The 24,030-nt window shown below is 51.6% G+C and overlaps 2 protein-coding genes and 3 long non-coding RNA genes across 7 annotated transcripts; 3 read left to right on the top strand and 2 right to left on the bottom strand.

Annotated features, from left to right (window-relative positions):
* Positions 1–1,712: 1,712 nt before the first annotated feature.
* On the top strand, positions 1,713–3,436 carry C33H16orf92 (chromosome 33 C16orf92 homolog). Its single transcript, XM_020884587.2, has 4 exons — positions 1,713–1,854; positions 2,179–2,337; positions 2,456–2,543; positions 2,666–3,436. The coding sequence occupies exons 1-4, from the start codon at positions 1,791–1,793 to the stop codon at positions 2,685–2,687; spliced, it is 333 nt and encodes a 110-aa protein (XP_020740246.2). The 5' UTR covers positions 1,713–1,790; the 3' UTR covers positions 2,688–3,436.
* Positions 2,920–14,502, bottom strand: TLCD3B (TLC domain containing 3B). Of its 3 annotated transcripts, XM_020884577.2 has the most exons (7): positions 14,290–14,502; positions 14,080–14,185; positions 13,527–13,653; positions 8,738–8,821; positions 5,562–5,796; positions 4,582–4,677; positions 2,920–3,954 (listed from the first exon to the last, which is right to left on the bottom strand). In XM_020884577.2, the coding sequence occupies exons 1-7, from the start codon at positions 14,326–14,328 to the stop codon at positions 3,667–3,669; spliced, it is 975 nt and encodes a 324-aa protein (XP_020740236.1). In that variant the 5' UTR covers positions 14,329–14,502; the 3' UTR covers positions 2,920–3,666. The 3 variants fall into 3 exon arrangements, with proteins under 3 accessions (XP_020740236.1, XP_020740240.1, XP_020740243.1); XM_020884581.2 differs by lacking the exons at positions 14,080–14,185; positions 14,290–14,502 and having other exon boundaries at positions 13,527–13,651; XM_020884584.2 differs by lacking the exons at positions 13,527–13,653; positions 14,080–14,185; positions 14,290–14,502 and adding an exon at positions 9,642–10,551.
* On the top strand, positions 8,817–12,365 carry LOC139032871 (uncharacterized). Its single transcript, XR_011485501.1, has 4 exons — positions 8,817–9,013; positions 11,293–11,338; positions 11,695–11,795; positions 12,216–12,365. It is a non-coding gene; the product is annotated as an uncharacterized lncRNA (long non-coding RNA).
* Positions 13,589–21,065, top strand: LOC139032872 (uncharacterized). The gene is made up of 2 exons (XR_011485502.1): positions 13,589–13,671; positions 19,463–21,065. It is a non-coding gene; the product is annotated as an uncharacterized lncRNA (long non-coding RNA).
* On the bottom strand, positions 19,715–23,990 carry LOC110131729 (uncharacterized). The gene is made up of 3 exons (XR_002312258.2): positions 23,888–23,990; positions 21,459–21,644; positions 19,715–19,854 (listed from the first exon to the last, which is right to left on the bottom strand). It is a non-coding gene; the product is annotated as an uncharacterized lncRNA (long non-coding RNA).
* Between the last annotated feature and the right edge of the window lie 40 nt (positions 23,991–24,030).

Raw genomic sequence — 24,030 nt, 5'->3', positions numbered from 1 at the left:
TGGCAGGGAGGACAGCTGTGTTCCTTTGAGGCAACTCAGGAAACTGTCAAATTCCCTCCAAAGGCTAAATAAAGAGTCTGGACCCCCCTTCTCCCAGGACCCCTTCTCCCAGTTAAGCCCTGGAGGGCAACTGCCTACAGGCCTGCAGAGGGAGCCCTGGGCCAGAGCTGGGAATCAGGCTGAGTCCCTACTGCCCTTCACATGCCTGTGACACTGGGCAAGTCACTTCCTTTTTCCGAGAAGAGATACACGTAGTGTTCAATCCCTGGGTCAGGAAGATCCCTTGAGAAGGAAATGGCAACAAATTCCAGTACTTTTGCCTGGAAAATCCCATGGACAGAGAAGCCTGGTAAGCTGCAGTCCATGCGGTCACAAAGAGTGGGACACGACTGAGCACACACAGACAGAGCCAGTCCCCCAGAAGGCCCCGTAGATGTTAGTCTGTCTCCTCCTTTCCCCTCTTTTTTTCTCTCTGCGCCTTTTCCTTGTTTAGGAAGTAGAAGCTGACCCTGACAAACACCTCCCAGGGTTGCTGTGAGAATAGGTGGGCAGTCCCTGAGGGTCGGAAAGATGAGGGTGGGGATCCAGTGGAGGAAGGAGCCTCCTTCTATAGGACAGAGGACCTCACACACCACAGACACATGTCTGACATGGGGCATGTCACGGAACTTGTCAGAGGCTGCTGAACAGGCAACTGTGTAGCAAAACCAAGAAGACCCTGAAGTCTCCTTGGGCTTGGATGGGGCGGGACAGATGTTTGACAGACAGGCCTACCTGCCAATCGAAGAGGAGCTATTATCAGCTGAGGGAGGCCACAAGAATGAAAGCGGCTGTTGGAAAGTGACAAATAAGGGAAAAGAAGAAACCAGAAAGGGGAAACAGAATGGGCCGTGGGGGAGCCTACCAAGAGGTGGGGAGTCTGTGAAGCCTCTAAGCATGACCAAGAGACTTGCCCCGAGATGGGTCGGGGACTTCCTCTGACCACCCCCATGCCTGCCATTCCCCCAACGATATGGTTTCCTGAGGCAACCTGATGGGATGAGGTGGGAGGGCTTGGAAACTTGGAGCCGTGTCTTCCTTAGGTAAGAAGAGAAACAGGCAGGCAGACATAGACACTGCTGCCACCTAGCGGAGATGCCTGTTGTTTCTCTAAGTGGCTAACCCCAGCGTTGTCCTCAGCGGAGCACCAAGAAACGGAGTTTGGGGCATGGGGGAGATCCCCAGGCCCCTGCATTTGAGGACACAGGCAAGGAGGGGGCCCAGGGAGAAATATAGATGCCCTTCGGAAATGTGTGTTGCCTACATCACCTCTCTCTGTCTTGGCTCCCTCCTCTGTAAGATGAGGACATAGTACCTAACCTCAGAGGATGTTATGATGGTTAAATGAGTCAGTCCATGAAAAGTACTTGGCATCGCGGCAAGTGCTCAATAAATGCTATCTGCGGTCGATCCAAGGGGGTAACTGGAGATGTTTAGCCCTGTCCTCCATCCCCCCCACCAGTCCACTGTGCCTGCTATACAAATGCTGCTTTCCTCAGTTCTGGCTTTCAGCAAATTGTCCCACCAAGCTCCTCATTTGTAAATTCTGGGGCTTCCACTCTCACTGTTCTATCAACAGCATCAACCCGAAGGCTCTATGAGCCCCATCCTCTCCCCTCTGGATCCAGGGGCTTGCGGGGAAGGGTCCTGGATCTTAGCACTTCCTCTCTCCCCTCACCCTAGAGTGTAATCAGAATGGCTCCAGGCTGTGACATCACAGAACTCTCACCTCTCACAGGAGTGGAGGGGTGATGAGGCCAAGGCAGTGGGTGTGGGTGTGGATGTGGCTGCTTGGGCTGGGGTCCCTAGAATCAGGTGGGAAGCTGAGAAGAGTGGGGAGGAGGAAGGCTGGGGATTGGGGTCAATCGCCACCCACCCCCCTAGCCCCCCAGAGGCTGGGAGGCCATGCCTGGGCTCTTCTCTTTGTTCTCCACACTTCTCTCCCATCCTCCCTGCCCAGCATAGGCCTTCTCCTGGAGGGCTCAGCCAACCCCTAAGAAGTTCTGGGAACAAAATCAAGGTCCTCCACAGCTCCACGAAGGCTATGTGGCCTGGCAGGGCCCTGGGTCTGTCTCAGCCTCTTGGGCGGAGTGCAGGGCTCTGCTTGGCTTTTTCATACACTTCGCTCTGTGTCCCCAGCACCCAGTCTGGAACGTGCCAAGGCCTCGGGCCGGGGAGCAAAGTCTCCGCTCTTCCTAGACAGACCTGACTTCTTTGATTACCCAGACTCAGACCAAGCCAAGCTCCTGGCCGTGGCCCAGTTCATTGGAGAGAAACCTGTCATCTTTGCTAACTCAGGTATGACCCAGCTTGAGAAGGGGCTGCCCTCCTGGCCAGGGCCTAGAGGACAGCTGCCCTTGGCCCTTAGGTTGGAGGCAAGTCCAGGGTCCCCTGTCTCCCCGTCACTGTCAAGCAGGTTCTGACTCCAGGCTCTTCCATCACATCCTGGTGGGTGCTCTGCTGGTGGCCTTCTTCTTCCTGCTTTTCCAGTTCTGCACTCACATGTAAGGCCTGTCCCTCACCCCCTCACCCCCCGCCCACCGGAACCTTGCTCGGGAAGAGGCTGAGGGACCCAAAGCCCAGGGAGGCAGCATGACCTCCAACCTCTGATCTCCACACCCCACAGGAGCTGTGAGAAAGGGGCCTAAAAAGGCGGAGAAGAGCCCTGGATTCTGCCCTGGGCACCCAGGCCCACTCTCCTCTCTTGATGATGAATAAGAGTCCTTGCTTCTTTCTCCCTGACTGCTCAGCTTGGGGGGCCTGCCCTGTCCCACAGTCAACCTGTCATGGCACTGTCTGCCCCCAACCTGTCATGGCACTGTCTGCCCCCAGACGCTTGCTCCCTCCCCAACCCCAAAGAACTGGGTGACAGGGCCTTGGTGGCGTTCACGCTGATGTCTTTATTAGCGGTCTGTAAAGCACCTCCCAGGGTCCCCCCGACCCCAGACTGGAGGAAGCCTTGAGAAGTCTGTAGCACCAGGGACATGCCAGGGCCCAGGGGCAAGATGTCAGCTTCACAGGGAAGGGGCTGGGTGCTCCCCCACTTACCCCTGGGGTTGCTCAGCACTGGGAAGGCTGGGGGGGTAGCAGCCACCTCCCTCCCCCCACCCCAACAAGTTTGAATAAATAAATAAAATAAATAAGATTCCTCAGGCTGGCCTCCCCTGGAGAGAAGCTGTGGAGATGACCATACCAGGGACGTTAGAGGGGGTGTTGCCTCCCTCCCAGAGGAGTTTGCAGCAGGGGGACTGGGATGGCCTTGGCAGCAGGGCCTCCCCCACAATTCTTTTATGAGTCCTGGTCCCCTCAGGCTCCCCACAGCCTCAAAAGCCCTAAGCGGATGGGAAGGGGTGCGCCTTCTTCCTCTTCCTTCGTTTCTCCAGGGCCCAGGGGACGTGATGGAGAAAGGGGTATGCAGGAGGCGGTCGACCCCTCGGCTCAGTCTCCCCTGGTCCCGGCCCCCAGCCCCTGAAGGGACGTGACCCCACCCCGTTGGAGTCCATCTGTCAGTTTCCAGGGGCACTGTCAGGGCCAGAGGCCCCTGGCTCCCACTGCTAGCCCAGCGGCCCCAGAGCCCTGTTCCCACGCGGTGGGGATGGGGGTGGGGTGGGGAGCTCGGCCCCACTCTCAGTCCTGGGTCTGACAGGGAGAGGGCGGCCGGGAGCCCCGGGGCCGGAAGAGGCGGCAGGCCCCGCGGCAGATGAGGAAGAACCAGTAGAGCTGCGGGGCGAGGAGCAGCGCGGCGCCCAGGTTGACGTGGACCGGGAGGGCGAGGGGCACGGCGAGCAGGGGCAGGCCCGCGTGCCGCCCGTAGGCCCAGTACAAGTAGGGGAAGAGCAGCACCCGGCAGCAGAGGAAGCTGAGCAGCATCAGGGCCCCGTTCACCTTGTGCAGCAGCGTGTGCTGCTGTTTGTACTGCGGGCGGGGCGGGCAGACAGGGGCGGGATGAGGGGCGGGGCGGGCAGACAGGGGCGGGGCAGGCACATGGGGGCGGGGCGAGGGGCGGGACGGACAGACAGGGGCGGGGGCGGGGGAGTCAGGGGCGGGGCAAACTCCTCCTCGTGGCCTCCGGCCACGCCCCCGACTCAGCCCCCTGGGCCACCTCCCCCTCCGCCCACCTCCCGGCCTTCCCTCCTTGGGACAGGGGCCAGGTTAGGGGCCCTCCCCAGGACCCGCCCCCTCTTCCCCTCCCGTCTGCCCTGACAGCTCCCCTCTACCCTACCTGGTAGCCCCTCCCAGACCTGACCTGTCCTTTAAAAAAATCCCAGTTGTTTTTTAGTTGCTAGGTTTCGTCCCACTCTTTTGAGACCTCATGGACTGTGGCCCGCCAGGCTCTTCTGTCCATGGAATTCTCCAGGCAAAAATACTGGAGTGGGTTGCCTTTTCCTCCTCCAGGGGCTCTTCCCGACCCAGGGATCGAACCCGTGTCTCCTGCATTGGCAGGTGGATTCTTTATCACTCAGCCACCAGGGGATAAGCCCGGACTGGTTCCTAAAAGTGCCCAACCCTTCCCTTGTCCTCCCGTCCGCAGCGCCCTCTCACCTGGATGAGAATCTTGCCAAGGCAGACGAAGGGGGTGCTGACCTCTGCCATCAGCAAGCAGCCTAGAAAGAAGTCTCCCTTCCCTTGACGCCACACCTGAGAGGAGAAGGAAACAGCCTGGCCTGAGCCTGGATTCCTGGCAGCACCTGTCCTCCCTCCCTGTCTCCTCTCTGTCCCTTTTGGAGATGCTTCACCCCGAAAGTCTGAGCACAGGTGAACAGTAGCAAATCTGAGAGCACTTAACCCCCCTCCAACCTTCCTGCAGGTGAGATGATATCCATGATACTACAGATGAGGATACTGAGTCTCAGAGGCATGTGTGTGTGCTCATTCAGTTGTGTCCAACTCTTGGTGATCCCATGGGCTGTAGCCCACCAGTCTTCTCTGTCTATGGAATTTTCCAGGCAAGAATACTGGAGTGGGTTGCCATTTTCTCCCCCAGAGGCTCTGCCCAACCCAGGGATCGAACCCACATCACTTGTGTCTCCTGCATTGGCAGGCAGATTCTTTATCACTGTGCCACCTGGGAAGCCCTGAGTCTCAGAGGCAGTGGTTTGTGTGTTTGTGTGTGTGTGTGTGTGTGTGTGTGTGAAAGTCGCTCAGTCATGTTCGACTCTTCGACCCCACAGACTGCAGCCTGCCAGATTTCTCCATCCATGGAATTCTCCAGGCAAGAATACTGGAGTGGGTTGCCTTTCCCTTCTCCAGGGGATCTTCCCAACCCAGGGATCAAACCCAGGTCTCCCACATTGCAGGCAGATTCTTTACCATCTGAGCCACCAGGGAAGCCTGCAAACCAGCTCCAAAACAGCACAGCTGGGCGTGATCCAACCTCTTGCTGTTTGGGGCTGGGCTGGAGCTCAGGAAACCCTCCCTGGGGCACTTCATCCTACTGGGACCTGGACCCAGGGCTTTCTAGGCTCCTGGAGTACTAGCATGAGCGGGACACAGGGCCCTAGTTCCCAGCAGCCCCCACTCACCACCGACAGCGGGAAACACACGAGCACCATGACGGCGTGGTGGAGCACCATGAGGAACTCCTTGTGCAGGTAACCACGTGCCACCGCCCAGGTGCTGCCCGGGACTCTGGTGCTGCCTTCGTCCCCTCCATGCCCCTTGACCTGGTGCTTGTGCCAGTGACACAGGAACATAGCATAGATGTCATAGATGAAGTAGGGCACTGCAAACTGCGTGTAGGCGGAGGAGAGCCAGTGTCTGTCGGGCAGAGAGAGGGGTGGGGTCAATGAGGGAAGGAGATGGACAGGGCAGCTGCCAAGTGCCAGGGGCTATGTTAGATGCATCCCAGGAGTCAGATCTCCAGTGATACTTGCAAGAACCCTGAGACAGAAATAGACTCTCAGATTACATGATGGAATCCCAAGGTGGAGGGCAAGAAACTTGCCCAAGTGATCACAGGATCATTCAGCTGGTAAGCAGTAGGGCTGGGGTTCAAACCCAGACTGAGCTCAGAATGCACATATTTTTCTTTTTCTTTCTGGCCACGCATGCGGCAAGTGGAACCTTAGTTCCCTGACCAGGGATCAAACCCGTGCCCCCTGCAGTGGAAGCAAGCAGTCTTAACCACTGGACTGCCAGGGAAGTCTCTCACTCATTTTTCATATTAATTCATTCATATTCTCTCTCTCTCTGCAATGTGCTAGGAGGAAAAGGAAGACAGACCAAAAGACAGTCACAGAACTGAGGGCTGAGACAGAGTGAGAAAACAGGCCAGACCAGCTCTTAGAGACAGCGGAGATCAGGACAAATTACAGCAGAAGTGGTAGGATGGTGGGGAGAGATCATATTGGCTGACATTAAAAGTGAAAGCATTAGTGGCTCAGTCATGTGTCCGACTCTTTGCAACCCCATGGACTATAGTCTGCCAGGCTCCTCTGTCCGTGGAATTCTCCAGGCAAGAATACTGAGGTGGGTTGCCATTTCCTCCTCCAGGGGATCTTCCCAATCCAGGGATCAAACCTGCATCTCCTACATTGCAGGCGGATTCTTTACTGTCTGAGTCACCAGGGAAACCTTGACTGACATTAATTGACTACTTATTAAGGAGGGCCCTATTCCAATACTCTAAACCTTTTACAAGCACAAACTTATTTACTTCCCACAAAAAGCCTATGAAAAGTAAGTATGACTGTCACCCCATTTTACAGGTGAGAGAGGCTAGGTCACCAGACCAAGGGATAAACATGAGAAGTCTGGCTCCACAGGCCTCACTCTCAGCCCTACTGTCCTCTAGAAGATTTGAGATGGGGAATTGGTGATGCTGTCAGTGCTGCTGTTCTGCCTCAGTGTGGTCCCACCTCCTGTTTTTTCAGGTACAGCTCAGCATTAAGAAGAAAACGCTGAGCAAAAGGAGCCAAGAGCAGAGAAAGTTCCATGTGCTTTGAGAGTAAACAAAAATGAAAAGTGCATGAATATGCAACATTGCATTTTTCTTCTTGAGTCAGCACATGAAGTACATCCTCAGAAGTCCGTAGTCCTGTGACAGGTTCGAGGTGGGGGCGGGAGGTCTAAGAGGCAAACCCAGCGGTACTCCCCAGGCTTGGTAGAGAGATGTAAACAAAGTCAGCTAGAAGGGACACAAATACGAGGTCCGAATAAGAGGGGCTGCTGAAGGGAGAAGCGGGGTGAGACCTGGGGGTGGCCCAGCTAAGGACCAGGGGTGACATGGAAGGAGACAGTGAACCCTGGGGAAGGTTGGCCTAGAAGGGATGATTTTTGGGAAAAAAGAAGCGGAGAGCCATGCTGGAGTGTGTGACCAGGAGGGAGGGAGACAGAGAGGAGAGGAAGCAGCAGCCCAGGTTAGAGATGAAGGGCAGGAAGGTGGAAAGGGGTCCAACTGGCCTGAGAAGTTAGAGCAGAGAGTGGCCTAGGGAGTCAGCCACAGCAGACATGGTGACGCCACTGGCCTGTGGGGGTCCAGACCCTGGGCTTTGGTGTGAAGGGTTAAGCCCATCCCCACCCTCTTCAGCAATTAGGTGCTCAGAGGTAGGAACAGCTGTTGCTCCTGGATTAACCCAGATCCTCCCACCTACCTGAGGATTAAGGGGGGAGGGAAAAGAACAGACTCGGGGACAGGGAGGAGAACATGTAAGAGCTGGAAGGTGACCTCTGTGAGAAGGTGAGAGAAGGGAATGTGGGGGTGGGGGAGGATCCAGGCTCCTCTTGGACCGAGGAGGGGGAATGGGGGAAAAGGGCAGGAGGAAGCCAAGTCCCTGGGGCGGGGTCTGAAGAATGAGTTTAGCATCCACTCTGTATGGCCAGGACTGCTGTAGGCATCTGACACACACAAGTCAGTTCCTCCTTGCAGCAGCCCTTCCAGATAGGGGTGGACCTCACTCCGCAGATGAAGGAACTCAGGGAAAGAGGAGATGCCTCTTGGTCGGGTCATCCAAACCATGTCCCCAGGGCTCAGCAGCCACCAGAGAGGAAGAACAGGATCAGAAGTTAAGCATGGGGCATCATCAGCACCCTCCCAGGCAACTCACAGCGATGACAGCCTGGGTCCACCTTGAGCTGGCCCGTCAGCACCACGGACAGGGCCCCCTTCCTCCCTCCTCTGCCCCACCTCTCCGGCCTGGGCTCTTTTGGCAAGCACCAGGGTACTGCATCAGCTCCCAGTGCCAAAATCTGGCCTCTTCACCCTTCACTCCCCACCCCACTGTCTAACCATTGGTGGCCTTGTTCTGTGTCGTCTGTCCCTCTCACACATGGAGCTGGGGCTGGACACCTGGATTCTGGGGGGAGATGAGGGGTAAGTCTGGCACGAACAAGTAGGGAAGCACCCCAGTTGGGTGCTGGTTGGAAATGGGGTCTGAGGGGGTGAAAGAGTGAGAGGAGGGCAGGGAGGAAACGACACTCAGAACCTACTATGATCCAAGAGGCTGGGAAACCTAGGAGCTGCCTTGAGAATCCTTTTTGCTCCCCGCTTCTCCTCCTCCTGGTGTTGACCTTTAAGGACAGGATGTGGATAAATTTGTCTCGGGGGTGTTGAGTTGCAGCTATTGTAGTTAACTTGCTCAAGCCCAAGTTTAAGGGCTTGGGGTTCACTGAGGTAGTCCCCCGGGTGATCTGGGGTACTAAGGGTCACATGCACACAAGCTGCTGGAATGGGGGGAAGCGGTGGTCTCATGGCACTTACTGGTCATCTATGATGTGCTTGCAGGAGGTGGAGACGATGTAGCCAGCAGTGGAGGCCATTACGGCTTGGACAGAGGACACTAGCCTAGGAGGAAGAGGGAGTAACTGTAAAGGAGGGTTCCTCCTCTTTACTCTCCAGCTTTTGTGCTTCTTGGCTGCTCCCTGCCCATATTTTCCCCAGGCTGCCTCGCCTGGGACTCAGCCCCACTGCTTCAGCCTCCAGGACTGCTCTGGAGTCGCTTTCCTCTCAGGAGGACACCCGGGAGGTCATCGTGAGGTGAGACGATGCCGAGATCCAGTGGCAGATAACAAGGTCCCTTCCAGGGAAGGGACAGGGGTTGGGGGTGTGACAGCACAGGATGGTAGGGGAAGCCCTGGGTCTGTTCTTACACCTCTCGGCTGCCTAGTCATCGTGGGTCATTCCCCGGCCCCTCAGTTGCCCCTGATTCCCCTCCCAGCTACTTTCCCGCTCTCTGCTTGCCAGCCACCACACTCCCCTCCCCAGCTCTGGCCTGCACGCATTTCAGGGCTGTGCAGAGTTCCACTGTTCACTTATCTATCCCTCATTCCCCCAGACACAGCTCCCCCCCGACACAATGATACATGGCCCCTTGCCCTGTTCCCTAGTATCCTAAAGGAATGTTTTGGTCACATGCCGGCCCTGTTTTGGAGGGTAGGAGGGTGAATAGGAAAGGGAAGCAGAGCAGACTGAATCCTAGTAGACCAGATGGCTGGGTTTGGATGCGGTCTCCTAGGACAGCAAGTAAGGTAGCATGGAGAGAAGGAAGCTGGAGGTGAAGCCCACTGACCACTTCAGGAGCCCCTAGTCCCTATCCGGCCAAGGGTCCCTTCCACCCCATGCACCCTACGAAGGGGAGGGGGCGGAGGGAAGGCAGGCAGTTTACCTGGCTGAGACAATGACCGCGTCGGCCTCCTCCCAGCGCAGCTGGGGCAGCCGCTGGAGCGTGTTCTTGGAGAGGAGAAAGAGTCCGGGGAACACCACCCCCCCGGCCACCATGGGGGTCAGCATGGTGGCTCAGGCCTCCGGCAGGGAGCCCGAAAACAGCCGGGAAAGGGCTGGGAGGCCGAGCTGAAGGGAGTTACGGGGGTGGAGAAGGGACGCCAGGCCGGGGAAGGAGAGCGAAGAAGAGAAAGGGGCACAAAGGGGACAGACAGGGTGGGGAGGGGAGGGGACTGGAGAGCCCGACCCCCACCCAGGACCGGAGGAAGGGAGTCAGATGGAGACTGGGGAGATGGGAGAGACTGGGGGAAAGGGAGGATCCGAGCAAGGGAGCCGGAGAGAGCCAGCCAGAGGGTTGGGAGCGCGCCGAGGAGGAGAGGGCTGGGTGAGAGGACAGAGGGAGAGGGGACAGGACGCAAAGGCTGCGATGGGGGAGGGGAGGGAGCGAGGCAGGTGGGGGGGGGCTTACTTGGAGAGGCTGGGAGGGCCCGAGGGGGCGGGGTGGGGGGTGGGGGTGGGACTGTGGTGCCAGCTCCGAAGGGGAGGCAGGGCGGGGAGGGAGACCGAGGAGCGGCCGGGCAGGCGGTCAGCGGTCAGCACCGCTCTCCCGCCTCTCGCTGCCACCAGAGTGCCCGCGGCCCGGCCCAGAGGCAGCCCCAGGGCATTACGGAGAGTTCGGGCCCAGCCCCCTGCCCCCTCGGCGGGGAGGGGGCCGGGGGAGGGGCAATCACCAGCTTGGGGAGGGCGGGGGGAGGAGGAGGGAGTTGATGGCACCGACCAGACACCCAGAAACCGGACCTGCAGCGGCGTCTCCCCATGCAGCTCTGAGCCACAGCAGTGGCTGCGACAGAGATGGGGGGAGCAGAGAAAGAGGGAGGGGGAGGCCCTTAAAGAGACAGCCGCTGCGGCAGGCACAGGGGGCTGCTGAGGGCAAGGGCCAAGGGCGGGACCGCGCTCCTCTGGGGCTCCTTGTCCAGCTGGGAGGGGGGCCCTGGCCCCCAGATGGGCCTGAGCCTGTTTCCCACCAGCAGTTTGTAAATGCCTGCCATCTCCTCCTCTGCCAAGGCCTCTCAATACTTATTCCTCAGCCACCTTGGGGTCCCAGCTTAGGGGCACTCATTCCCACAGAGAGTAAGAGGATTCTCTGGGACGGGAGCAGAAGTTAGTGCAGCTTGCTGTCTCGGGAGGTTGAGTTTAGGGAATGGATGGGAATAAAAATACACGTTAACACAGTATCAGATTCAGAGACCTCCAGAACTCTGAGGTATAAGACCCTTATTGCTCAGATGGTAAAGAACATGCCTGCCAATGCAGGAGACGCTGATTCGATCCCTGGGTTGGGAAGATTCCCTGGAGGAGGAAATGACAACCCACTCCAGTATTCTTGCCTGGAGAATCCCCATGGACGGAGGAGCTTGGTGGGGCTACCATCCATGGGGTCTCAGAGTCAGACATGACTTAGCGACTAAAAACAAAACAACACATACTTTTACATGAGGTGCCTCTGGATCGCAACTCCACTGCGAGACTTTCCTGTGACCTCCTCTAACTACTGTAAGAGCACTGAGGTAACTGCATGTATCCCTTTTTTACAGGTCAAGCAATAATCCTGAGGCTTTCAGTGACTCTCCCTAAGACCAGGTAGCTAAGAAGACAGGAGCCCTCTCATACTGGGTGGCAGGCTTTGAAGAGGAAGCACAGTGTCTCTGAAAACTCACTTCAAGCCCGAGGATGCCCCTGCCTGTGTCCTTCAGGCTGCCTGGGCTCCCCAAGGCCCTGGTCACTCTCTTCCTCGTCAGATTTATGATGGTCCCAGCTCCCCTTCCTCTGCAACTTCAGAGCCGTTTCCCTGGGGGAAAGGCCCCTGATTTGAGCCCCTCAGTCCACTGCAAGAAAACTGAGGCCCAGTGACTTGGCCAGGGTCTTGCTGCAGGTCAGAGACCCAGCCAGAACTACACTGGCCTCTGAGCAGCTTCTCACACTTTCATCCTCCCTAGAATTCGGCCTTCTCATCCTGAACCCAACCTCCCCGTAGACTTCTGCATGACGTGGGGTCCTGCTACCAAAACCGTACTTTGGTTTCCAAGTCTGCCCTAAGGTATGCTTCCATAGCAACTGTACAATTTACCTATCCCCGTCCAAAGCCTACCCAAAGGACTGGGATTTGCTATTTTGTGCTGCCCTCTAGTGGCGTGCTGTGGGAACAGGCCCTGGGAGGTCTCTGACCTCAGGCAGCAGGAGTTAGGCAATAGTGGACCTAGCTTCCTGGCTTCAGGGCTTCACTTAAAAGAAAAAGGGACCCAACTTCCCGAGTGTTTACTATGTACTGGGCACGGGGTGAAGTGGTTTATGTTTATTCTTATTTAACCTTACCAGATCGTAGCATCTTTGTCTATATTGTAAACAAGAAACTGAGGTTTAGACATTTAAGAAAAAAAGGAAGAAGACAAAAAAGTTGCTCAAGATAACACAGCTATGAGAATTGGCAAAGCTGACTTTCAAACCCATGTTTGCATAGGTCCAGAGTCAAAGATGGGCAAAGCTTCAGGATGGTGCTGCATTGAGGCGAGGACGGGTGACAGCAAGCCACCCTGACTACTGGGTTGAGGACCACAGACCTGGTGAAGGGGCTGTGGCTTCACTTTGGATAGCAGAGATTAAAACAGGTAGGGATTTTTTTTGGGGGGGCGGTCTTTCAGACACCTAGGTATTATAAGTTGTGCCTCCTGCCAGCTCCTCCTCCTCCCTAAGGTTTGGGGATAGTTCACCTGTCTATTACTAATCTTTGTCAGACCATAAATTTGCAGTGCGCATGTGTACTAGGTCTTCAATAATGTCCAACTCTTTGCAACCCTATGGACCTTAGCCTGCCAGGCTCCTCTGTCCATGGGATTCTCCAGGCAAGAATATTGGAGTAAGTTGCTATGCCCTCCCCCAGGGGATCTTCCTAACCCAGGAATAATAATAAAATTAAAAAATTATAAAAATAAGATTTCACATAAAAGTTCAACTTTTAAGAGAAAATGAGAAGATCAGGCAACACTGGGGTCACACTCTAATTCCATGATGCTTGGCTGGAGCTGCCCCCATTGGGATAAATGTAGTCCTCTGGCTCAGGCAGTCTGCACAGAGCCTATATCTCTTGTGTCACTTGAAGGAGTTTGCAACAACTATTTTTATTTTAATTTGGCCATGCAGGGCTTCCCAGGTGGTTCAGCTTATGAAATTTCAGTTCCCTGACTGGGGATGGAACCCAGGCCCCTGGTAATGAGAGCAGTGAATCCTAATCACAGGGAATTCCCTGGCCCTATTCTATAGATGTGAATTCACCTTACCCTCACACAACATTCCATGAAGAATGGATGGTGAGTATTCTTGTTAAATCCATTTACTAATGGGGACTCTGAAATTCAGAGAGGTTAAGTGGCTTGCAAGAGATCCCATTGTTATTGCTATTTAGTGAATAAGTTGTGTCAGACTCCTTTGTGACCCCATGGACCATAGCCCACCAGGCTCCTCTGTCCATGGGATTATCCTGGGAAGAATACTGGAGTGGGATACCATTCCCTTCTCCAGGAGATTTCCTGACCCAAGGTTGGAACCCGAGTCTCCTGCATCTCCTGAATTAGCAGGCAGATTCTTTACCACTGAACCACCTGGGAAACCAGAGATCCCATAGAGAGTGTCTTTCGATTCTACATCCCCACCCAGCCACCCTCACATGCACACACAGTCTGCTTCTGCTGTCATCACCAACTCTTCCTAGAAGTAGGAGACCAGCTTCCCCAGCCCTGGCCCCAGGAAGGATGTCCTCCTCCTGTCCTCTTACTTGGATGCCACCAAAACAGCCTCTTGTTTCTCCATCCGCAGGTTGGAATGATTCTGCAGACCCCAGCAGAGGACAGCAAAGCTCAGCGGGAAGAAGATACAGCCCAGTACAAAGAGCAGAGGCATGCCTGTCTGGGGTAGAGAAGGTAAGATGGCTGGGAGAACACAGCACATTGTCTCTCAGGCTCAGACCAAACCCCCTCCCCGCCAATCCCTCTAACTCAATGGCCTATAGGATGCATTTTTCTGTAACCATCAAAAGCCACCTGTCATAGCTCTTTCCTGATCTGAGATCCTTATTGCACTTTAAATATGTGTCATCCTTGAGCAACTGGACATCCTAATTTTGTCTTATCAATCCAATTCCATTAATTTAATTAATATTCCTTGTAATCAGAGAAGCTGGTCTATATCTCCCAGCCCATCTCACACCTTAAAATTCCTTCTCTTTCAATTCTAAGTACATGCCTGCGATTTCTTAATTCACCCCATCCAAGCTCTGTCCTCCCACCCTAAACTCTTTGTGTCTCTTCTCCCCTCTTCTAGGTCCTCACCTGGGAGGGGCAAGGTGGAGGCTAGAGAGGGAGGCTGGTGACTCTCATCTGCACTCAGAAATCGGGGAAAAAAAGGAGGGGGCAGGTGTTTAGACTGTAAAGATAACTGAAATTAGGAAAAAAAAAATAGTTCTTTTAAAAGGAAAACTCTTAAGTATTATCCCATTTAAAAACCAACCAAACAAGAGGAAAACCTTTGAAAACATTTACATATATGTTATTTTTCTCTGGAAAAGCCTCTCCTCCCATCCACTCCAGGGAAGGGAGGGGTGGGAAAGGCCCAGGAGGGATGAAGAGAGTCAGAGCCTGCCATCCTGCACCCCTTAAGCAGCCTTGAGGGGACCCTTTCAGGATACAAGGAAGGCATCAAACTGCAAGGGCACGATGTGGAGGCAGTTCTACAGAGGCAGTTGGAGGGGGCGGGAACATCACCTTCCTATTGGAGGACTGGTGGACGGTTTGGAAAATACCATCTTCCTATTGGCCCACTTCTTGACACGTGTGCCCTATCATATGCTTCATGGCAGAGGGGCCTGCTTGGGGGCGGGGCAGAGGGAGCAAAACCGTCTAACGGAGAAGAGATCAATTAGAATTCGTTGATGGCTTGAAGGACAGCTAGCATTCAGGGGTAGAGCTGAAAGAGGGGACAGGAAGAGGAGTTGGGGGAAATGAGAGCAGCCCAAGCAGTCAATGCTTTAACAGGCGGTATAGGATAACAGTTAAGATGGCAGGTCCTAGGGTGGGACCATCTGAATTTCAAATTCAGAGTCCATGGATAATAAAAGAAACATACCATATGGCTCCATTTGGACGAAGTTGCAAACAGGCAAAATAACTTCTGAAAAATCTGAACAGCGTTTAACTTGGTGGGAGGTACTGACTGGGAGGACACCTCAGGGAGCCTTCTGAGGGGTTGGGAATGATCGTGGGTGACTGGAAATGCACGTCCTATGTGCATTTTAAAGACAACTGGATTTTTTTTTTTTTTTAATGGTGCCCAGAGACATGTGGAATCTTAGTTTCCCACCAGGGATGGAACCCTTACCCCTTGCAATGGAAGAACAGAGTCTTAACCACAGGACTGCCAGGGAAATTCCCAGAATTTTTAAGACATTAAACAAATTTAGGCTCTTCCATTCCCTGAGTGATAGTTGGCTAATCTCTGTGGGCCTCAATTCTTTCATCTGGGAAGTTAGGATAATAATAATACCAGGTCATTAAATGCTAATTATACAGACACTGATCTGAGTGTTTAGCAATATTAAGTCATTTTTTCAAAACAACTTTGCAGATGGGGAGTATTGTTGTACCCATTTTACAGATGAGGAAACAGAGGCATGGAGAGAACTGGTATCTTTTCCAAGGTTATGCAATATGGTTTTTCCAACCATATTTTCTGAATGTATTGGCCTCTCTCATGTTAAATGGATATAAAAAACTCATAACTCATTTTCCTAAAGAAACAGAAAGGTTTAGAGAAAAAAAGGACCAAAACATCACTGAATACAATTTAGATGTGTCATCCACATTTTCAGAGCTTATCTCTGCCAACAGTTCTTACTTGTTTACTCCATATTTCCTCCTCTGGATGGGTCTTTGAAAATTAAAGGTTAAATCAAGAGCGAGATAAAACTGTTGAAGATGAGACTCTGGTTGCCTAACCGGTATCCATCTTTAACATCTTATTTTGCTGGAGACTGAAGTGTGCTTATTTAAAAAACTATATTTCCCAGCCTTCCTGGTAGTTAGAAGCCTGGCCAATGTAATAATGTAAACTGAAATCATTATGTGGGGTTATGAGGAAAGCACCTTTTTAAAAAGGGACACACTGCAGTCACAAAGAAAGAAATATGTGAAAAGATACAGAACTGAGGTTTGAAACCAGATAGCCTGATGCAAGTCTGCTCTGTCACCTTCCCTGCTCCTGTGTAAGCTCATTTCAAGGATTAAATAGAGATAACATGGATAACCAGGGTTCAGAGCCTGTTAGCTACATGGGCACTCACTGAACACAAGGCACTAAAATACTAATATACTTTATCCCATTTAAGCATCACTACAGTCTTTTGAATAATTTCCCCCATTTTATAGCTGAGAAGACTGAGGCTCGGAGAAGTTAGATGACTTGGTCTGGGATTGCACAGCAAATGGCAGTGCTGGGACTCAGACTCGTATCAACAGGACTGCTGCCCTCCAAGGGGGAGCAGAGAGGAAAGGAGGCAGAGGGAGGAACATTAGGGGAGGCAGTGAAGAGGCGCGGAGGGCCAGTCATTGTCCTTGGCAGCCAGGGGCTTACCCTGGAATAGAGACTGAGGGAGGGGGAGAGTTCTGGGCCATGAGCTGGTAAAGGTCGGGCCCTAGTTTCACTGGAATCTGGGCATTCTCTTCCACGTTTCTTTCCTCATCAGGTTCTTCCTGTTCAGAGTAAAACAGTCCAAGGCTGCATGGGCTTGCCTGAGACAGATAAGTAAGGAGGGGAGAAAAAGAAAAACCGTGGTTTAGAGCTATGGCTTTCACCATTTTTTTTTACAGAGAGACCCATTTCATAACTCAGCACATGCACACACATGCCAAACTTTCTCACAATACTTTTGGATTCTGATTATGTGCAGGGCACACTGTATTGTATAATTTTTCCCTTTCTATCATTTTTTTATCTCCCAGAATGCTTATCATGACCCATTAAGCCTATTTCACAACCCACTTATGAGTAGCAACCCGAGTTGCTGGCTAAGGGCAGTATTTCTCAACTTCTTTTCACTATTGCTCCCCTAGCCTTTTTTAGACATTCTTTGTTTGCTAATGACCATTTTTCATGAACTTCTGATAACAGATATACTGTATTTGTTGTTGTTCAGTTGCTCAGTCGTGTCCAACTCTTTGTGAACCCATGGACTGCAACATGCCAGGCCTTACTGTCCATCACCAACTCCCAGAGCTTGCTCAAACTCTTGTCCATGGAGTCGGTGATGCCATCCAACCATCTCATCCTCTCTTGACCCCTTCTCCTCCTACCTTCAATCCTTCCCAGCATCAGGGTCTTTTCCAATGAGTCGATTCTTCTTATCATGGCCAAAGTATTGGAGCTTCAGCTTCAATATCAGTCCTTCCAATGAATATTCAGGGTTGATTTCCTTTAGGACCAACTGGCTGGCTGTCCAAGGGACTCTCAAGAGTCTTCTCCAGCACCACAGTTCAAGGCATCAATTCTTCAGCACTCAGTCTTTTTTATTATCCAGCTCTCATATCTGTACATGACTACTGGAAACGCCATAGCTTTGACTATGTGGACCTTTGTAGGCACCTATATATCTGTGCTTTATATAGGGCTGCCCTGGTGGCTCAGATGGAAAAGAACACGCCTGCAATGCAGGAGACCTCGGTTTGATCCCTGGGTCAGGAACATCCCCTGGAGAAAGGAATGGCTATCCACTCCAGAATATCAATTTTTAAAAGATCCACCCCTGAATCAATTTCTACCCTCTTAGGGGGGCACTTATCTCTGTTGAGAATGCACAGGAGACATCATCAGTTCAGTTGCTCAGTCACGTTTGACTCTTTGCGACCCTGTGGACTGCAGCACACCAGGCCTCCCTGTCCATCACCAACTCCCAGAGCTTGCTCAAACTCATGTCCATCCAACCATCTTGTCCTTTGTCATCCATTTGTCATCCTTTGTTGTCCTGCCTTCAACCTTTCCCAGCATCAGGGTCTTTTCCAATGAGTCAGTTCTTCTCATCAGGTGGCCAAACAGTGGAGCTTCAGCTTCAGCATCAGTCCTTCCAGTGAATATTCAGGACTGATTTCCTTTAAGGTTGACTGGTTTGACCTCTTTGCAGTCCAAGGGACTCTCAAGGAGATATCATAGCAACTCATTTTCTGAACCATCTTTACACACAGCATCCCAACAGCCAGTGAAATAGTACTAGTCCCACTCTGCCCATGAATAAGCTGAGGCTGCAAGGTGATGTTAATTATTGACGATTGAGATGGCTGGTAAATGGATTAGGAATCCAGAGACCAACCCAGATCCTTGCTCAACTGCTTAGTCATCTTCTCCAAGGCTTCACTTCTTCAGGTGGAAAATGGTGGGATTTCCAAAGAAGTGTTCATTAAACTTCGGGTCCTCCCCCACATATAAGCTAATAATAACAAACATTTATACTGGCTACATACTCCAGTATTGTTGCCTGGAGAATTACATGGACAGAGGAGCCTGGCGGGCTACAGTCCATGGGGTTGCAAAGAGTTGGACACGACTGAGTGACTAACACACATATAGTATATACCAGATGTCAGGCACTAATCTATGCCCTTCGCATATTTTAACTAATATAATCCTTACAATAACCCAAGAGAGAGATACTATTATTTTTTTATTTTTTATATGGACCATTTTTAAGTGTTTATTGAATTTGTGACAATGTTGTTTCTGTCTTACATTTTGCTTTTTTTTGGCCACAAGACATGTGGAATCTTAGCTCCCCAACCAGGGATCCAACCCTCACCCCCTGCATTGGAAGGTGAAGTCTTAACCACTAGACCACCAGGGAAGTCCCATGGGAGATGTCATTATTAATTTCCTTTTCCAGATGAGGGAATCAAGGCACAGAGAGGTCGTGTGTCCTGCCCAAGGTCACACAGGTCAGAAGTGGCAATGCTGGGATTTGAACCTATAGTCTGGGTTCCAGGGTACCTGCTTTTAACCATGTCTGTTGAAAGGAAACATTTTATCAGTACTGAAAACACTGGAAACCAATATCACTTGTTGTAAATAAGGTAAACAAAATAAAATGAAAAAACTTGTTCTTACATTCTCACTGGATATCATCCCACGCTCAGAATTCTGAGCCGGAGGCCTTCTCTCTCTTTGTTAAAGACAAGACAAGACAAGCAAGGATAGAGAGGTGTTAAAGGGCTTCTGGCAGCAAAAGGAGACTTTGTCCTGGAATAATCAGATGTGTTGAAAGAGAACTGGAAAGAGAATGGCTTTCAGATGTGTGTGTGTGTGTGTGTGTGCCTGTGCCTGTGCACACACGCTTTCTTTCTGACGGGTGTGCCATCTAAAACAGCAGTCCCCAAGATTTTTGGCATCAGGGACCGGTTTGGTCGAAGATAATTATTCCACGGACCAGGGGGTTGGAGGTGGGGTGGGGAGGGTGGGTTGGGAGTGGGAGGATAGGGTGGGTTAGAGGGGTTTGGGGTGGTTTCAGGATGATTCAAGCTCATTATATTTTTGTCCACAATATTTCTAATCTAATGCCATCACTGATTTGACAGGAAGTACCTGGTCGGTAGCCCAGGGGTTGGGGACCCTTGATTTAAAATAAACCCAAGATGGGACGCATTTCACACACTGTGGTCCGCTGTCTGGGCGTTCCAGGAGTGTCTGAACATCCCGAGGAGGAAGGCCGACACAGCAGCCAGTCCTGGCTAGGGGTGCAGTCCCAAGCTACCAGCGCCTCCGGAAGGCAGCCGGCAGCGCCCGCAGGGAGTGGGGCAGCGAGGGGTGGCGCTGCCGCCGTGCCCATCAAGGCTCCGAAGACTTCCGCCGCAGCTTTCCCGCCCCAGCCTGGCCCCTCAGGTGAGTCTCTCTTTCACCCCACAAGGGGACCTCACACACCTGTCACACAATTCACCCTGGACCTGGAGTTTACCGTTTCCCCGCTCTTTCAGCCTCCTTTAAGTCCAAATGCTGACTTGCACATCTTCTTTGCCTGGGTGCTGTGCTGCCTCGGCCCTGCGGAGGTGGGCAGGTGCGATTATCATCAAAGCCTGTGAATAAGTAAATGATAAGTGGCCAGAAGTGGACTGTTTCCCACATGATACCCAGGAAAGGGTTCAATTCCCCCTCCCTGTGCTCTGGGGTGTGTCCTGGCCAGCATCCCAGATCATTTATTATTTAGTGCTTTTTTTTGGTATCTGTCCCAAGTTAGTTTCAGGCAAGTTCAGTCCCAGTCTTCATCTGTACAACAGAAAAGGGCGCAACAGATGAGTTGAAGTGAGAAAACCAAGCATCCAGACCCTTTTTTTCTCCCACGGGTTGGCTGTGTGACCTTCGTCAAGTGTCAGAACCTCTCTGAGCTTCAGTTGAATACACAGAGTCCCATTGCCTGGGTTCAAATCTTAGTTCTGTCACTCACTAACCAGGAGAACTTATGTGAGTGATTGAACTCCTCTGAGCATCAGACTTCTTATCTATAAAATGAGGACAAGAGCAGTACCTCTATATAGGGCTCTGGGATGACTGAATGAGATGTATGTAAACACAGTTCCAATGTGGCATTGTAAATATTCACTGTGACAGTCATTAATGGTTCTTGTTGTTCACTTATTTATGTATTTATGGGTGCACCTTGCAGCATGCAGTATCTTAGTTCCCTGACCAGGTATCGAACTTGTGCCCCTAGCAGTGGAAGTGTGGAGTCTTAACTGCTGGACTGCCAGGGGAGTCCCCCTGTTGTTTTGTTTTGTTTTGTTTTTTGAGCCCTCTTCTGTACCACTTGCTCTACATACTTGTCTTCTAATCATCACAATGAACCCTGTCAGTTTCTTACATAATCCCTATTTGCCAGGGGAAGACTGAGGTTTGGGGAAGTCAACTGACTGGCCCAAGGTCACCTAGACACATAGCGGCATAACTAGAATTCAAACCTATATCTTGCCTGGTTCTAAAATTCCTTTTCAACTGAGTCCTAATTTGTTTCTATCTGTAACATTAGAAACTTTGGAAATGATAGTTTCTTCCACTTTCATTTTACTGTTAGGATGAAAGAAGACCAAGTCTGTGAAGAGGCCTCTAACTGATGCTCTAACTCAGCTCAGCTTCTTATTCCCTCAGTGATAAGAAGTAATTATGTAAGCATAGATCTTTCATTTTCATAATGAGGAGGTTGATGAACCCCTTCTTCATCTCTGGGAGGCAATATTATCTGATGTCCAGAGGAGGGAATTGAAAGTATTAGATAAAAAAAAAAAAAAAGAAAGTATTAGATAAAAATTGGAACTGTCAAGTTCCCTTCCCACATCTAAGCCCAGGTCTGCAGATGTGTCCTTCATCGTCTGGGTTTTCTCTGCATCTCAGGTCCCCCATCCACCCCACGGTGAATGGAAGGACACAATCTTTTACTCTCTTTTCCAGGGCCACTGTAAAACTACAGGTGAGACTATCTGATATTGCCAGCTTTGAACTTTAGGTAAAGGGAGGTCTTATGGCTATTTGGCTATTGTGAAGTCAGTTTCTCCCTGCTTCCAGTGAACGGTGTGATGTGGGTAGAAGTGGGGCCCTGGCAAAGGGGTGCATTCATCCCCCTCCTCCTAGCTTGCCTTGCAAAGAGCAGATCTGGTGCCGTGTCCACCCTCCTGCATAATGTATGCACCTGTGGTAGGAACAGAATACCATCCGTGGCAAGTTTGGCCACTGCAGCCCATGGACGTGTCCAGAGGTCTTGCCAAGGCTGACGTCTCTCTGTTGGCAGGAGGTGAAGGGAGGGTGGGGCCCTGTGTCATCTGAAGCCTTTTCCTGTTCTGAAGTGGGAACTGGTTTCATCTTGGGTCTCAGGATTCTGCAAAGATAAGGGCAGATGAGAAGACAGCCCTAAGCAGGCAGTCTGACCCAGACTTAGATTCAACAGAGGTGACACTGGGAACAGCTAGACTCTGGTTTTCTGGGCTTGCAGCTCCCTCTGAGAGGGCTGGAGTGGCAGAGCCAGTGGGAACTTCTCAGTGTGGTTGAGGAGTAAGGGGAGACCTGGAAACCAGGGACGCAGACCCTGGTGATTTCACACACCCCCTGTATTGGAAGGCAAAGTCCCAGCCCCTAGACTGCCAGGGAAGTCTCTCTCTTTTGAAAATATTTGTTTATTTGGCTGCTGGGTCTTAGTTGTGGCATGCGAGCTCTTTAGTTACAGCATGTGGAATCTTGTTCCCTGGGCTGAGCTCGAACCCAACCCCCTATATTGGGAGCTCGGAGTCTTAGCCACTAGGCCACCAGGGAGATCTTTCCACTGGCAATTTCCTTTCCTTTTTTTTTTTTTTTTAATTTTTTGGATGTGGGCCATTTTTTTAAAAGTCATTATTGAATTTGTTGCAATATTGTTTCAGTTTCTGCAATATTGTTTCTGTTTTGGAACTTTGACCGACAGGCATGTGGGATCTTAGCTCCCTGACCAGGGATCCAACCAGTGCACTCTGCATGGGAAGGCAAAGTCCCAATCGCTGGACTGCCAGAGAAGTTCCTTTAAAAAAATATATTTATTTGGCTGCACTAGGTCTCAGTTGTGGCATGTGGGATCTTCAATCTTAGTTGCAGCATTCAGGATCTTTAGTTGTGATATATGAACTCTTCCTTGCTGCATGTGGGATCTAGTTCCCTTGACCAGGGGTCAAACCCAGGCTCCCTGCATGGGGAGCTCAGAGTCTTAGCCACTGGACCACTAGGGAAGTCCCGACCCTGGCCATTTCTGTGGCTGCCTCCTGATGCGGGAAACTCCTCGGGCAGCAGCCATGATGAGGTATATTGGGGCAGAGAATGTGCACAGAAGTAGGTGTACTGGGTTGCTTTCAGGGGAACATGCCAGGATGCAGTAACCAAGGGTGAGGTCTGAGGCTTCTTTGAGGGAGGTGTGCTTACATGAGTGTGCATGTGTGTGTGCATACCCACAGCATATGTGTGTGGAGAATCCAAAAGTCAGCAAGAAAGTGGGAGGTCAAAGTGTCTGAAGAGCCAAGGGAACAGGGCATCTGGATAACATTACCTGAGTGGTTGGATTCTATTCATTCATAGAATCAGTAAGTACTCAGTGGAGGCCCCCCAAAGCCAAACTAAATGCTAGGGCTTGGGATATGAAGATGAATCAGACCCAGGCACTTGCAAGTCTTAACTGAGGAGCCAGGCAGTAAAATGAAGAATTTCAATACCTTGTGATAAGTGCTAGAGCAGCTGTCTGTATATGGTACCCAAAGCAGTCACCTTTGCTTAAGGCAGGCAGGAAGACCACCCTGAGGCAAAACTGAGCAGTGGTTCAAAGGATGAGGGTGTTGGTGGTGGGGGAAGGGGGTGGGGGAGACAAGGGAAGGGTGTTCTATGCAGAGGGAATAGCAGAGATGAAACCCTATACACTGGTTCAGGAACCTTGAGCAGATCCTATGATGGAAACATGAATGAGCTGATAGGGCACAAAACACTTTTGTTTACAAATGATCTGATCAGTGGAAATAAGCAACACCAGGGCTGGAAATTTGTCTGCCTTAGTCTCTGCTAGGGTCCCAAAGCCTAGAGCAGTACTTGGGACCCTGTTGGATACATCGTGAATGAATAAACCAAGGTGGTTCAGTGGTTAAGAATCCACCTGCCAAGCAGGAGATGCTGGTTAGATCCCTGAGTCAGGAAGATCCCCTGGAGAAGGAAATGGCAACCCACTCCAGTATTCTTGTCTGGAAAATCCCACGAAGAGAGGAGCCTGGTGAGCTATAGTCCATGGGGTGGCAAAAGAGTTGGATACAACTTAGGGACTAAACAATAACGACAACAGGGGACTTCTCTGGTCGTCTGTTGGCTAAGACTCCCGTACTCCCGATACAGGCGGCCCAGGTTCCATCCCTGGCCAGGGAACTAGATCTCACGTGCAGCTGTCCAACTAAGACCTCGTGGAGCCAAATAAATAAACTATAAATAAGTAAATAAACCGAAGGTAGATGGTACCCAGAGTGGATGGTGTGGACAGTCGGCTAAAGCATTTGGGCTTTACCCTAGAGTCAGTGGGGAGCCCTTTGGGGGGTTAAAAATTGAAAAGGCACAAGATCTGACCTGGATGAGAAGAAATCATTCTGATAGCGATATGAAGGGTGAAGAAATCAGATGATGAATCTTAAATTTGGGCACTGTCAATAAAGATGGGGGTCAGGTTGAAAAAATATTGAGAATAAGCCTATGCCATTAAGAAGTAGCTC

The sequence above is a fragment of the Odocoileus virginianus genome, chromosome 33 (assembly GCF_023699985.2).
Source record: "Odocoileus virginianus isolate 20LAN1187 ecotype Illinois chromosome 33, Ovbor_1.2, whole genome shotgun sequence".
Taxonomy (NCBI): domain Eukaryota; kingdom Metazoa; phylum Chordata; class Mammalia; order Artiodactyla; family Cervidae; genus Odocoileus; species Odocoileus virginianus.
This window is presented reverse-complemented; position numbering and strand designations above follow the sequence as displayed.